Here is a 14,870-nt window from a genome sequence, read left to right on the forward strand (position 1 = left end):
GCAAGTCTTATCACACTGCAAGCACGATTATTCCCAGACCAACTCATCTGTTGTCTGCTGATGCCACCCAAGTGGTCCCTCAGTCCCTCCTTTCAGAGACGCTTGCTGGGAGCAAGGATTCCTATGACCAACACTGAGTGAAGAAGCTTATGTTCCCTCATTCAACAAAAAAGCAACCAAAGAGTGAAAAGGTTACACAGACAAAACCTACAAGAAAAAAACCTAGCCAAGCTAGAATTTTCACTGTGTGATGCCTTAAACCTCCTGTAATAGAGGCCATTGGGATATATACAAATGATTCCTTAAAAATATTAAGTGTTTCATCTGTATGACTTCTGAATGTCCATAACGTTTTACTTTTGCAGGGATGTTTGCCAATCAGAATTGACAACCTGGACTACTTTCTCCCCAGTTTCTTTGATGGCAAGAGATACCATGAAGCCAAACAACCAAAGTTGAGTCTCATTTTGATAGAAATCACAAATTCCACACCAGTGTCAAAACGATAAAGAAAAAAAGCTGAATGGCATAGATTAAAACTTTTAATACCTAACATTATAAAAACAAATGGTTAAAAGCTTTTGTTAATTTAATTGTGAACTTTATCGGAACAGTTTAATAACTTAGAAATCCCTATCTGTAACAACAACTTAAGTCACTGGACCAATCAAATGCAGTGCTTACTTACAATAGCTTTATGAATATTAATGAGATGTGTCAGGCTTACACATTTAAATGTATATATCCTAATGTAATTTACATTTTACCTTCCTTTACTGGTATATTATTAAATCATTTAAAAACTTCACATCAAAGTTATGTACTCGCCATAATTGTGCATCTGTGTTGTCCATTTTCTTTCTTTAACTGATGGGTCTTGGATCTGACCTTGGATCTTGCTTGGGCCACATTTAGTTAACTATTGGATCTGACTCTCAAACCCCTCCCTTTTCCGCCTCAGAACCCTGTAATACCTCAGATCAAGTTTGCTCTCTCAGAAACAGAGGGACCAACTATAGCCAATGTAAAAGGAAAGATAGGGACTCAAATAGGAACAGTGGTTCCAATGTCGTTAACTGGTCACTTCCACATGAAATATCAGGTGGGAAGGAGAGTTGAGAGAATGAAAATGGACAACACAGATGCTTAGTTATAGTGAATGCATAACTGTTATATCTGATGTTGTTTTCATTCATTCCTTAACAGATGGGACAGAGTCCCAAGCTGTGAGAACCTTGGGTGGCCCTCATGGAAGGATATTCCAGAGTACCGCAGAACCAAAGGCAGCTCTGCTTCTGGTGATCAAATTTAGCTTGTTATGAGCAATAATGGTATGAGCTTTGAACCAAGTGGCTGTAGCACAAATATCAGTAGAAGCTCTGCACCAAAAAGCAGATGAAGCAGCCATGAATCTAGTGGAGTGAGCTTTTGGAGATCTGGGAAAAATCAAACTTTGATTGTAAGCAAGTAATATGCAATGTATTAACCACTTTGCTGAGATAACTTTGGAGAATGTTTTCCCAGCTTGTTAGAGGCAAAGGAGATGAACAACCGATCCTTTTTTTCTAAAATTCTTTGTCCTGTAGAGAGAAAAGTGGAGCTGTCTATTTACATCTAAGAGATGGAGCATGCATTCACCTTTGTTAGAAAAATTTGGGAAGAAAACAGGAAAGTTGCTAATTTGATTGATGTTTGTCTTCAAGGCTACTTTGGACAGAAAGGAACGATTAGCACATGCTATGACTCTACCTTTGTGGAAAACCAAGTTAAGAGGATTTTGAGGAGAGTGCTTGGAGTTCAGAAACCTCACCATGCTGAAGTAATGGTCAGTAGAAAAAACACATTTTCCAAGAAAGAAACTTGAGATCTGACTTGTCCGAAGGCTCAAAAGGAGTCTTGAGTCAAATCCTGCAGTAACAGCATAGGATCCTAAGGTGGCATAACCTTAGGCCTCCGTAACTGGAGGCCTAAGCAAAAATTTACTTTTAAGGAATGCTTTGCATAGTTTGTAAGATGCAGGGGGGAGTATTATAGCCATTATGGTAATTCAAAATTGCTACTAACTGAACTTTAATAGTGGAAAAAATTAGCCCCTTCTTGAAAAATTGATGCAAGGAAATCTAGGATAGCAGTAACAGGTGCAGTAAAAGGGTTCAGCACTCTCTGATGAGCCCAGTAAGAAAATCTTTTCCATTTACTCTTGTAAAATGTTTCTAGTGGAGTGTTTTTGGGATGATAGCAATGTCTGACAGACTGGGGAGAAAAGCCTAAAAGAGACCAGAAGTCCAAACGTGGAACAAGAGCATCTCTTGGTAACTCCCATTGGAGGAGATTAGGACAAAGAACCTGCTCCACCTGAAAATCTGGGGAGAGGCCAATAGATCGCGGCAAGGTTGACCCCATTGACAGAAAATGTTCACCACCACCAACTGGTTGAGAGATCATTTGGAGGCATCATTTCTGCTAGCACGTTGGATTTCCCTGGGATGTGCATTGTCATAAGAAGACAGTTTGAGGAAGTTGCCCACTGCCACACGCTTGCCTCTCAACAAAAGGGATAGGATCAGGTTCCCCCCCTGTTTATTGATGTACTAAACTACCAACATGCTGTCAGTTTGGATAGCAGTCGTCCTCTGATAAAGGGAGTCCTGGAAGACCTGCAGTGCTAGGAGGACTGCCCTTCTCTCCAGGGCATTTATATGCAGATTGGTCTCTTCTGGGGACCACGTGCCTTGTAGTGTCCATTCCATGAAATGCCACCCACCCCAATTGGTAGGCATCAGTGGGCACACTGGCTACCGGCGTGGAAACAAAGGGGCATCCCTGACAAACTTTGTTGGACTCTACCCAGCAAAGCATGGACTTCTTGCAAACCTGAGATAGTTTTATTGGAGAGGACAAAGGCTGTAGAAGAATTGACGGTTTACAGCTAGAGTCCATTTAAGAGTTTGGGTATGGAATTGAGCTGTTGGGACAAAGGTTATTGCAGCCACCATTGAACCTAAAGCCTGAAGGACCAGTCTTGCTGTGGGAGAAGGGTGCGAAACAGTTTGTCTCACCTGCAGTTTTGTGGACTGTACTCTGCTAGATGAAAGAAAGGCCAACTGACTAGTGTTTCCAGGCGAGCTGCAATAAACTCCAAGACTTGAACAAGTTGTAGATGGGACTTTGCATAATTGACTGATTCCTAAACACTGACATAATGAGTAAGTAGTTCCTGGCCTTCTCAATGAGATATCTACTTGGGGAGGTGAGAAGCCTGAATCCGAGCAGTCTTGGGTGAGCTGCTACCACTCCCATACACCTGGGGAACACCCGGGGGCTGTGGTGAGACCAAAAGGCAGGGCTCTGAACTGGTAATGACTGGCCCCAGCAGAAAGTGCAGCCATCACCAGGAGCATCTATTTATTTTGATGTGATAGTACATGTCCTGAAGATTGACAGAGCACACCCAATCTTCCTTTTGTAGAAACGGTAGAATGGACTGAACTGTGTCCATCTGGTACTTTGAGGTTCCTTAAAAACTGGTTGAGGTTGCCGAGTTCCAGAATGGGTTTCAGGTCCTCTGTTTTCTCAGGCACTAAAAAGAACCTTGAGCAAGTTCTGAATCCTCTCTGGTCTGGTGGAAGCTCTTGGATGACTCTCTTTTTTTTTTTCCTACCAGCTTTTGAGTTTCTAGAACTGTTAACTCCCACTTGGTGGAACATTGAGGAGTCTTTTTTGATTGGATAATGGGGCTCGATTGGATAATGGGATTTGCAGAAAGGGAATGAAATAACCTCTGGATATAATTTTTTGCACGCAAGTGTCTTTTGTGATTGATGCCCAAGCTCCACCCCCCACATTGCCTCCAGAGTAGAACAGTTGGGTAACCATTCAGGAGCTCTGGAAGGGTTTATCTGAGAAGGAATCTTGAAACCCATGTTTTTTGCAAACCACCTCTGTCATGAGGATGGCGTCTTCCATTGGAACTTTCCCCCTGCCTCTGGGGGAATTTTCCCCTTGTGAGTCCTGAAAAGGATCTTGTGATTTTTGGAACCACATCTTTTTACCTCCATACTGATTCCTGTAAAATGATCTCTGCGGGGTAGAAAAACATATTCCTATGGCAGACAAGATCTTCCCATCTTGCTGTCTATGGGAGAGCATTTTTTTCACTGTTGGGCCAAACAAGGAAGATCCATCAAAAGGATCACTGATGACAGAAAAAGTGAAGGTCTTTGCATGCATAAGCACAACCAGGCATGTCTCCTGACAGCTGTGCCTGAACCCACAGCCAGTGAGGTCCCTTCGGCTGCACGAGAGATTAACGTCCTGGACATGTTAGAAATAGACTGAAGGGTGACCAGTTGTAAAGAGATAGCTGTTTGTGCTCCACCACTGATATGGACCCAGGAAGAGATTTAGAGAGTTTTTTTAATCCAGTCTCTGTGTAATCTGGTGAAATGTGCCAAATGATTAAATGCCCAGAGAGCCAAGGGTTCTGAGGCTTAAAGTTGCTTTAGGAGGGTGGACAGAAGAGCTCTGTTCTGCTAGCTCTTTCGTACTGGCTGCTGCTACAACCATGACTTCCACAGGAACTCCCTTACTCCAGTGAGGTCTGTCTTAGGGCAGAACAAGAAATTTATCAGGATGAAGAGGAATGGACTGCATGGTATCCAGTTCCTTCCATGCCCAGTGAGACACGAGCTCTATGAGGTCATCCTCCGAGGGGGGGGTAACCCAAGACACAGATGGACTACACCTGAAGGTTTCTAGGAACACTGACCTCCTCATGAGAAGAGGGATCAGAAGACCATCCACCTTTCTGACTAAGGATCACTAGAATGTCTCCAAAGGCGATGTCTTCTGGTGGAGACCTTGGGGGCCCTTCCCCTTCATTGAAATCAGTGTCTGGTTAAAAACTATTGAGGGAAATCTATATGCCTCCTTTTGCATGACCTCTTCTGGGGGACCTTGTCAGTAAGGTGATCTGGAGAGGTATTGGAATAAAGGGAAAGTTTCTGCAAAGGTAACTGCCTGGAAGCTTGAGCAGGCTGTCTGTCCCCTATGGGATAGGCTGATAAGACTCCTCTCTTCGGATGCTACCCCTCTACTGCCATCAGATATGAGTTCTAAAAGTAGATTGCACTCCAGGATGAGAGAAAGGCCTCTGCACCACCTCAAAGGCACAAGGACTGGTTGAAGCTGTAGCTGACCTTGCCCGAGCCGAAGCTGCAGGTGCTGGCTAGCCTCTACTCTGCCTGGGCTTTTGCCCAGAGGGAGGAGTCAGACCCAAGCTATTGTCAATTGAAGCGCTGAGGGGAAGTAATGGCTCTGAAAATGAGTCAGTCCCATCCCCCTTGATCTGGTGCCAAACTTAGTCTCCCAGCAGAGTCAGAGCCGTAGCTGTCTTTGGATCCGATACATCGACTCTTGGAATTCTCACATCTGAGTGCTCATGTGGCACTGGACAGATCAGAGTAGGAGAAACAAGAGGATTGTATTTGATAGGAAATGGAGCCAGCAATGCCCCTATCTGAATCTGAACCCTCAGGAGGTTGATCATCATCCTGTCCACATCTGCTACAAATAGATTCCAGGAGGATCTGACAGAGGATGGTGTGGAAGGGGGACATGATATTCTTTTTGGAGTTTTTTTTTTTTTTTTTAAAGTGTGATTAGAGCACTGGGGAAATAGGCTGTGGTGAAAAGCGAGGTGTCCTTGGAGATTTCAGTGTCCCCGATATTGGATCCGAAGATGTTGGAATCCAATCTTTTCACTAATTTAGCTGGTGGCTCTGATGCTTGAGGAGGTTTTGGAGAATGGGCAGGAGAATATAATGTTCTTCGTCTTCCCTTGCTGCAGTCCTGACTATTGGGTATAGTCCGCGTCCCAGTCGGCCCGAATACCAGAGTATAAGGCTGACGTCGGTCATGGCGCCTTAGACTGACGTCAGTACGTCAGGGTACTAATGCGCATGACCGACGTCATTTCCTCAGTCTTTTTTGCCGCATGGTCCGATGCAGAAGCAATTTTGCGAGTGCAGGTTGGCGTTCTGAGATTTTCCGAAACCGGAGTTTCAGACCGAGTACAGAGTTGGCTAAGTAACCCGTTGGGAACATTTTGGTATTTTCTTGCCTCAGTATATTACGGATGTCAGAAAAGTGAATAACTGTATTTCTTGTGGGAAGCAGATACCATAGGGATTATCATACATTGTGTATACCTTGTTTAGGCCTGCACGGCGTTGTTGGTTGCCGCTCTTGTGCTAGATTTAATAAGCGCACTATTAAGAGGAGGCTTGATTGTGCTAGGTTAGTGTTTGGGAAGCGTTGCAATTATACTATGCCGTCGGATGCTCCGCCTGCTTCATCTAAGAAGCGCAAGGACAAAACAGTGAAGTCTAGGGTGAGGTACCGGCAGTCCCGGACGTCGGTCCTTTAGAAGGCTCAGGGGGCCAGAGGTTTTGCCAGGAGTTTGTATGGAGTCTTAGTCAGGTACTTCACTGTTACATGATGTGTCTTCTCAGGAAGTAGGCCAGGCTGAGGGGCTTCTCAGGTAACTGTTCTTCCCTCTCTTCCCAAGGTAGTTAGGGCCTCCTTCTGTTTCCAGAGCTTCTTTTAGAGGAAGGCCAAGTTCAGCTTCTGTAGGGGCTTCTTCTAGCATTTCGGGCTCTGTGCCTAAGAAACATATGCTTAAAATGGCTGAAGATTTGATTACTCTGATTAGAGGTTCTATGCCCCACCTGATAAGAGGCCTAGGGTGGAACAGGAGTTTGATAGTTTTGAACAGTGTTCACAGGCTTCAGAGTCTTCTGTGGAAGACTTGCAAGAGTTTCCTGCTTATTCTGATTCTGATGTGGATGATTCCACTCCTTCAGCTTCTCCTCCTGAGGATTTTTCATTTTCAGAGACTCTTCACTCCATGAGGGAGCACTTTAAATGGGAAGGCCAAGATTACTCTGATTCCAGGAAAAGGCTTAGGGAATTCTTGTTTTGCCTCAGCATAGGCCCTTAGCTATTCCTCCTGTGTTGAATGTGGTGGAGGATGTTTTGCAGAGGCTTCTCTGAACCCTGATTCCTTGCCTCCTGCTCCTGTTAAGCCTGATAGGTATTATAGGGTGCCCGAAGCTCATAAGTATTTGTTTAAGAGTCCCAGGGCGGACCCAGAAACTGTTTCTCAGGGGCCTAAAGGAGTTAAAGCTTCTGTTGTTAAAAATCCTGTACCCTCTGATAAAGAGGCAAGGGCTTTGGATAGGTGGGGTAAGAAAGTATACTTCTTCCACTCTAGCCATGAGGCGTTGAATTGTCAATTTCATATGCTGAAATATCAGAATTATCTCCTTTCACAATTGAAATCTAAGGTAGATGCTTTGGCGGAAGGTATTGAGTGTAAAGAATTGCTGGATTTGGTTCATGTGTCTGAACAAGTGGGTAAGCATTCTTTGCAGTGTGGTTTTGATGCTGTTCAGGCCTCCTCGAGGGTGGCTGCTACTAGTTCTGTTCTTCGCAGACATGCATGGTTGAAGGATCAGAATTTAGCTGAGCATGTTAAGACCAGGATTTTGGATGCTCCTTTACAGTCTGATGTGTTGTTTGGACCGCCTGTGGAAGCAGTTTTAAAGAAAATGGAGGACAAAGCTAAGTCTATGCAGACTGTTAAAGATTTTTGCAGGTGCAGCCTCCAGTTTAGTAGAAATTGGCCTGCTAAGGGGTGGACATATCCTGCTTATGGTTCCCAGTCTAGGGGTAGATCTAGGCGTGGTAGGGCAGGGCTCAAGGTTCGTTTAGGCCTAGATCAGACAGTTCACCTGCTCAGACTTCTGGTGAGGGCAGGGGTCAGTCCTTTCGTAAGCAGAACCAATGACCTGCCTTTTCAGCTGCCAGTGGACTCTCGCCTGGCAGCTCCTTTGGGAGGAAGATTGTCTCTTTTCAAAGAAAATTGGGATTTAATCACTCAAGACAGATGGGTGCTGGATATCATTCATCACGGGTACAGATTTTATTTCCACACAATGCCCCTTTCAAAGGCATGCCAGATGTTCCTCCTCCACAAAGAAAAGAGGCTCTCAAGCAAGTTTCTCAGTTACTCCAGATAGGGGCTATTCAGCCAGTCCCTGTGTCAGAAAGGGGCATTTTATTCTCGCCTGTTCCTAGTACCAAAGAAGGGGAACGTGGAGACCAATTTTGGATTTATCTATCCTCAACACTTATCTGGACATTCCCAAGTTCAAGATGTTGACGTTACAGCAACTGTTACCTCTGCTGGGCAAGGATCACTGGATGGTAACTTTGGATCTCAAGGAAGCTTACCTTCATGTGGCCATAAGGCTAAGTTGCAGAAAGTATCTTTTGAACTGGAGATTTTCATTATCAGTTCTCTGCATTGCCTTTGGCTTATCTACTGCAGAGTATTCACAAAGGTTCTGGCTCCAGTGATAGCTTACTTCAGGCTTCAAGGCATTCAAATTTATCCTTACTTGGACGACTGCCTGATTCTGGCTCAAGAAAAGAACACCTTCTACAGCATCTGGAATATGTCATAGCAGTGCTAAGATGCCTAGGGTATTCTGTGAGCGAAATAAAGTCCAGTCTAGTACCCTCTCAAGACATGTGCTTTCTGGGTGTGAGACTGAATACAGCAGCCCAGATGGCCTTTTAACCCGGACAAACAAAAGAGTCTGTCACTTTACTTCCATCAACTATCTCATCAGTCCGTGCTGACTGCAAGGACAGTCCTTCAAGCATTAGGGTTCATGGCATCTTGTATTCTGGTGCTTCCCAATGCCAAACTGCATATGAGGAAGCTGCAATGGTATCTCAAAAATGTATGGACACAGCACTGCCAAGATTTGGACACTGTCATTCAAATAATACCTTGCCTTCAAAAGGAATTCTTGTGGTGGGCTCAGGAATGTCACCTAAACAAGGGACTCTCTGTGACCCGGCCAGAGGCGAGTCAGATTTTAACGACAGATGCCTCGGACACTGCTTGGGGAGCTCATCTAAATGGAAAGTGGATACAAGACAAGTGGCCTGCCAGACTACAGCATCTACATATCAACATGAAGGAGATGTTAGCAGTCCAGTTTGCATTGGTGGCGTTCAAGGAGTTATTTCTTCCAGGGCAGGTGTTGATTCTGACAGACAACACAACTGTCATGTGGTACATCAACAAGCAAGGGGAACACATTCTTATCCTCTATGCAGGCAAGCAATGATTTTATGGGAGACTGCGTTAAGCCTGCAACTGACTCTTCAGGCAAGGTTTCTGCCAGGAGCACAGAACTCCCTAGCAGATGTATTAAGCAGACAAATCATGGATCCCCACGAGTGGAAACTGGATCTTCATGTATTTCAGAAATTGACAGTGTCATGGGAACTCCAGACATAGATCTGTTCGCTTCTCCACTAAACCACCAGCTGCCAAAGTATTGCACAAAGGGGTTTCATCACACAGCTTGGAAAGTGGATGCTCTGTCTTTCAGTTGGAAAAACCTTCATGTCTATGCTTTTCCACCTCTGCCTCTTCTTCCAAAGGTATTACTAAAGGTCAGACAGGACAGGCCAAGGATGATTTTGATAGCTCCAGATTGGCCTCGGCAACACTGGTACCCACTTCTAAGGAGTCTTGTAAAGAAGCCTCCATGGCCTTTACCTCTGATTCCTCATCTGTTATCTCAGAAGGACGGTCATCTGCTCAATGTCAAGCTTCAATCTCTCCATCTCACAGCTTGGCATATTCTGTGTTGAAACATGGAAGGTCTCAGCTTCCTCAACAAGTTTTAAATGTGATTATGGAAGCTAGAAGGCCTAGTACTAGGAGAGTGTACAAAAATGGAAGAGATTTTATTTTGGTGTACAGCAAAGAATTTGGAGATTTCAGAGCCTAATTTGAGTGTGGCTCTTCAATATCTTACTGAGTTATTGGACAAAGGTTTGTCTTTCTCTTCCATAAAGATTCATGCTGCAGCAATTTCAGCTCACTATGATTGTGACCCACCTTTGTTTTCGCATCCTTTGTTCAAGCAGTTTCTTAGAGGGGCAAAGAATATAAGACCCCCACGTAGAGCTCCTACTCCTGCTTGGGATCTCAATTTTGTGTTGGAAAAACTTACTCTACAACCTTTTGAGCCGGCAGCTACTGCTGAATTGAAATATTTGTCATGGAAGGCGGCTTTTCTGTTGGCTATTACTTCTGCAAGAAGGGTGTCTGAGTTGCAGGCTCTCATGGCAGTAGAGCCTTTTGATTTTCCATAAGGACAGGGTATCATTACGTACTAATCCTTCCTTTATGCCTAAGGTGGTTTCTAGTGTGGCTTTAAACCAAACTATTCATTTGCCTACGTTTTTGCAGATCCTCAAAATAAAGGGAAAAGATTTTGCACACTTTAGATGTACACAGGCAATTGCGTTATTATTTGAGCAGGACTAAAGATTTTAGGCAGTCTCAGCAGTTACTTGTTTCTTTTGCTTTAAGTTCACAGGGCAAACCTGTGTCAAAACAAACTATTTCTAGGTGGATTGGCTTTTGCATTGCATTTTGTTATTCCCATCATGGCAAAGAGGTTCCAGCTGGGATTAGGCCTCATTCCACTAGGGCTGCCACTTCAACAGCATTTCTAAGGGGGTGGCAACTAAGGATATTCTGGAAGCAGCTACTTGGAGTTCAGTGCATACTTTCTCTAGGCATTATCACCTGCCTATATACTCTAAGTCTAGAGCTGGTTTTGCCACAGCTGTTTTACAAGGCATGTTGTCAGCTCCTGCTACTTTATAATTTGCCAGCCTCCCTTACCTCTGCTTTGGGATTCTACCCAATAGTCAGGACTGCAGCAAGGGAAGCGAAGAACATAGTACAGTTTTGTACCTACCATAAATGTAGATGTTCGAGGATTTGTGTTTCAGGGTGGTTGTGTGTGCCTTTACATGCTTATATTTTTTGTATATATATTACTGTATATATTGTACATGTTTATTGGTGCAGGTTGTTTTTGGGACTTGTCTTTTTGGGTCTTCTGACATCTGGGGCAAGAAAAGACTGAGGAAATGACGTCGGTCATGCGCATTAGTACCCTGGCGTACTGGCGTCAGTCTAAAGCCATGACCGCGTCTCTCTGGTAGTCCGGCCGACTGGGACGCGGACTATACCCAATAGTCAGGACTGCAGCAAGGGAATCCTCGAACATCTACATTTATGGTAGGTACAAAACTGTACTTTCTGTGCCTCATGGATTCCGAAGAGGAGTTTTGTTACTTTGTGGGGGTTTCAGCCCCTGAAAGAGAAGCAGCATTGAAGAAGCAGACAAAGGAAACAAACCTCTTAAAATTCATTTATTGGGGCAATTGCTGAAGGCCCAAGAGTTGAAATCCACAGAAATCTGACAGGAGGTTTCAAGGTCAGCCACCCCTAAACAACACACAGACGCACACAGACGCACACAGACGCACACAGACGCACACAGACGCACACAGACGCACACAGACGCACACAGACGCACACAGACGCACACAGACGCACACAGACGCACACAGACGCACACATCATGCCTACAGGAAGTGCACTTTTTGAAACCTTTTGCCTTTGCGGCTATTTTAACAACTAGGAGAAAAAGAAAGACTTTTATCTTTTCTATTAAAAAAAAAAAAAAAAAAGATACTAGGAATGGTATACCAAAAATATATGAACGGGTATGAAACTTTACAGAAAGAAATGGAATTACCAATGATGGTAGCAACAGTACCCTGAAGAGAGCAGGTAGGACTAATCAGAAAAAAAAACAATAATTAAAAGGGAGGAAGGGTGAAATATAGAAGAGAAAGAAGAATTTTTTACTTTTACTCAGAAACTAGGTTGACAAACACACATAAAGTTCAAGAAAGCACAATTTATGTCTAAAGCATAGAAACAGCAAATGAGATCTGAGATATTTCAGGGTTCTGAGACATTATGGATAAAGGGAAGAGTTGGAGAGTTTGATCCAAGAGTCTAAGTTAATGCGCCCAAGCCGGATCCAAGGTTGAATCCAAGACCCAGCAGTTAAGGATTGAATGGAAATGCAAACATCTGATCAAAATAATATGTACACAGAAAATTTGATTGTCTGACTTTAATACCAGTATACTGTTAATGCTTAGTTTGTCATTGATGCCAGGATATTGTGTAGCATTCAGCTTAGTTTGCCAGAATACCTTTTTACTTTCTAACAATGACTCACTCTATCATTATGTGGTACCTTCTCTAAATTAAAACCTGACAACTTCTTAAAATGATTACTTTCCCTTGAATGTTTAAACAAGGTAGTGTTTTCATATTTTCTGTTACTAGAGTACATGTGTTCATATATTCTTAATCTCAAGACTGTCTCAATCGTGCCTATATAGAATGCTTCGTAGGGCATGCATTGTGCAATATATGCCGCTCCATTGGCATTACAATTAAGTTGCCCATTTCCACAAAATACCATAGGGTAGGCAGCTACTCTAATATTCTTTAACCTCAAAAATATAACTGCGTATGTGTGCATGCCCTGCATTTAGCCATCCCATATTTATTTCCTATTGCAAGACTGCCTTTTTCACGTTCTAAAATAACTTCAAAATTTCTTCCTCTTTTTAAATACAAACTTTGGTTCTGTAGTTAATCAAACAAATTAAAACCCCCAAGTATTGTAGTCCAATTTGCATTTATGATATACTTAACTACCGTGTTATTTTTATTATAATTCAACATCCTTGCTGTTTTAAAATCGCCTCCTTTATCTCTGTTTTTCAGAAAAAACTTGTAATCTTTCAGTATTGGGCAAAACCTTCCAGTCCTAGCTAATCAAATAATATCAAATGAAATTTTGTAGATGGTACATGTTATTTTGATTTTTATTGTTAATGTGAAGTTTTTTAAATTGATTTAATATATTCTTATACATGTAGTTATGAAGGAAGGTAAAATGTAAGCTATGTTAAGCTATATAGCTTTATATGTGTCAGTCTGATACAAAAGACTCAAGAATATTAATGAGATGTAAGTAAGCATTGCATTTGATTGGTCCATTTTCTTAAGTTGGTGTTATAAATGGGGATTTCTGAGTTGCTACATTGTTCTGAAGAAGCTCATTATTAAGTGAAAGCTTAACCATTTTTTTTATAATTTGATGCATTAATGTTTTGCTACATGCTATTCAGCATTAGGGTTGCCGTTTTTTGTTGTGATTGAAACTGGACTATGGCCACACCCCTTGCACCTCCCCTAACTCCATTCATTCCCCCTTTCCCACCCACCTTTCATCCATTTTGTGATGTAATAGTCAAGTTGCAGGAGGAGGAACGTCATCCTTTCCTGGTTTGCAATGCCTTTGTTTTTTTTTTCTGTCTTTTGTAACAGAGGAGTAGTAAATCTGAAATAAGATTTGGCTTTAGGTTTGAAAACAGAGAAAGCTGGAATTGATGGAAAATTTAGAAGTATGTAATCTCTTACTTCACAAAGCTCAGTGGTAGTATATAGGATTAGATGTGGATATTTTGACTCCAAAATGCTGTGTTAGACAGATGAAAAGGAAAGTTGGAAGTCAGAATAGGGGAATGCGTTATGGTTGTTAAAAACACGAGTAGTGTTGCTTTACTTGTCAAGGGAATACATGGGATGTTAATAATTCAATATTTTTGTGCTTGGAACTGTAAATATACAAGGAAGTGGCGATAAATGTGATTTGTTGAACCAATTAGAAGCAAAGCTAATATTAAAATTTAATACCCTTTTTCCTATTGATTTAAATAATGAAATCACTTTGGCATGTTTTGATTGTGTATTTGCTTAGTATATTTATTGGTTTCCATGGCCTGTCTCTTTAAATAATTATTTGCTGCACTTCATTAATGGGTTAATTCTTAGTTTTTGTGGTTTTAAAAATATTTGTTGTGCTTTATGAAAACTATTTGTCTCCCTGTGAAGGCTTTTGCTAAAGCGCTAGGTAGAATATTTTTTTTAATTATCCTTATAGATTTTTTGTATTTATCTGTTTTCCTTGGGTTTGGAATTTGAGAATAATGCTTACATAATTAAATCTTTCTCTATTCAGGGCTTTATATGTGGCTTTTCAATAGCTACTGGAGCAGCATCCCGCCTGGTTTTTGGGTATGACAGTTATGGAAATATCTGTGGTCATACAAACAAAGCTGTAGAAGGACTAAGTCATAGTGGCCTAAATCACATTGGAAACAAGTGAGTACCTTGTCATATAAACTTTATTTTAAGAATTTTACATAGTATTTCAACTATTCCTTGGTTTTATATTAATGCACTTTTATTTTCCTTCATGCGTAAAAAGAATGCTATTTAATACATTACAGGTAGCATTTACATCAAGGTAGATTTTCATCTTGAATAAGATGCATTGTAACACAGTTCAGAGATCTTAATACTGATGTGTTCCTCTTGAACTGTAATTTTGAGTTCCAGCAGCAGGTTTATGTGCATTTTTAACAAAGAAAATGTAGAATGCAAATTACATGAGTCTTCTGCTTTAATTAATGAATGCCAGTAGTGAGGCGTTTAAGCATGTGACTTGAGTTTTAACTAGGTGTATGCTTGCTTCTCATTTTGTAATATTTATTCTCTGATGGTTTAGAATGAAATAAATTACTAGTATGAGCTGTAGAATTAAGGGCAATAATGGAGAGCACTGGACAGTGCCAGTGGTTTTGCATTGTTCTCAGAATGTTGCAGCAGTTGAGTAACATCAAGGAGCTAGCTGCTGCATATCATATAGTCTCATCTTCTTTACTCAAGACATGAACATTGAACACGTGGGAGAAACAGACAAATGGAGGTTTTGTAAAACAGAATTGGAAACAGTTGCACACCTCGTTGCTGGTTGTGACATACTAATGGC

The 14,870-nt window shown here is 42.0% G+C and overlaps 1 protein-coding gene across 2 annotated transcripts in view; it reads left to right on the forward strand.

Moving 5' to 3' along the window:
- The window catches only part of SLC44A1 (solute carrier family 44 member 1), a 1,740,232-nt gene that overhangs the window by 205,123 nt on the left and 1,520,239 nt on the right, over positions 1 to 14,870 (forward strand). For both annotated transcript variants that reach the window (XM_044061029.1, XM_044061030.1), the window contains exon 3: positions 14,058 to 14,200. In XM_044061029.1, coding sequence (XP_043916964.1) covers positions 14,058 to 14,200 — 143 coding nt within the window. The remainder of the gene's footprint in view (positions 1 to 14,057; positions 14,201 to 14,870) is intronic.

Source organism: Protopterus annectens, chromosome 2.part0 (assembly GCF_019279795.1).
Source record: "Protopterus annectens isolate FY-2018-M chromosome 2.part0, PAN1.0, whole genome shotgun sequence".
Taxonomy (NCBI): Eukaryota; Metazoa; Chordata; order Ceratodontiformes; family Protopteridae; genus Protopterus; species Protopterus annectens.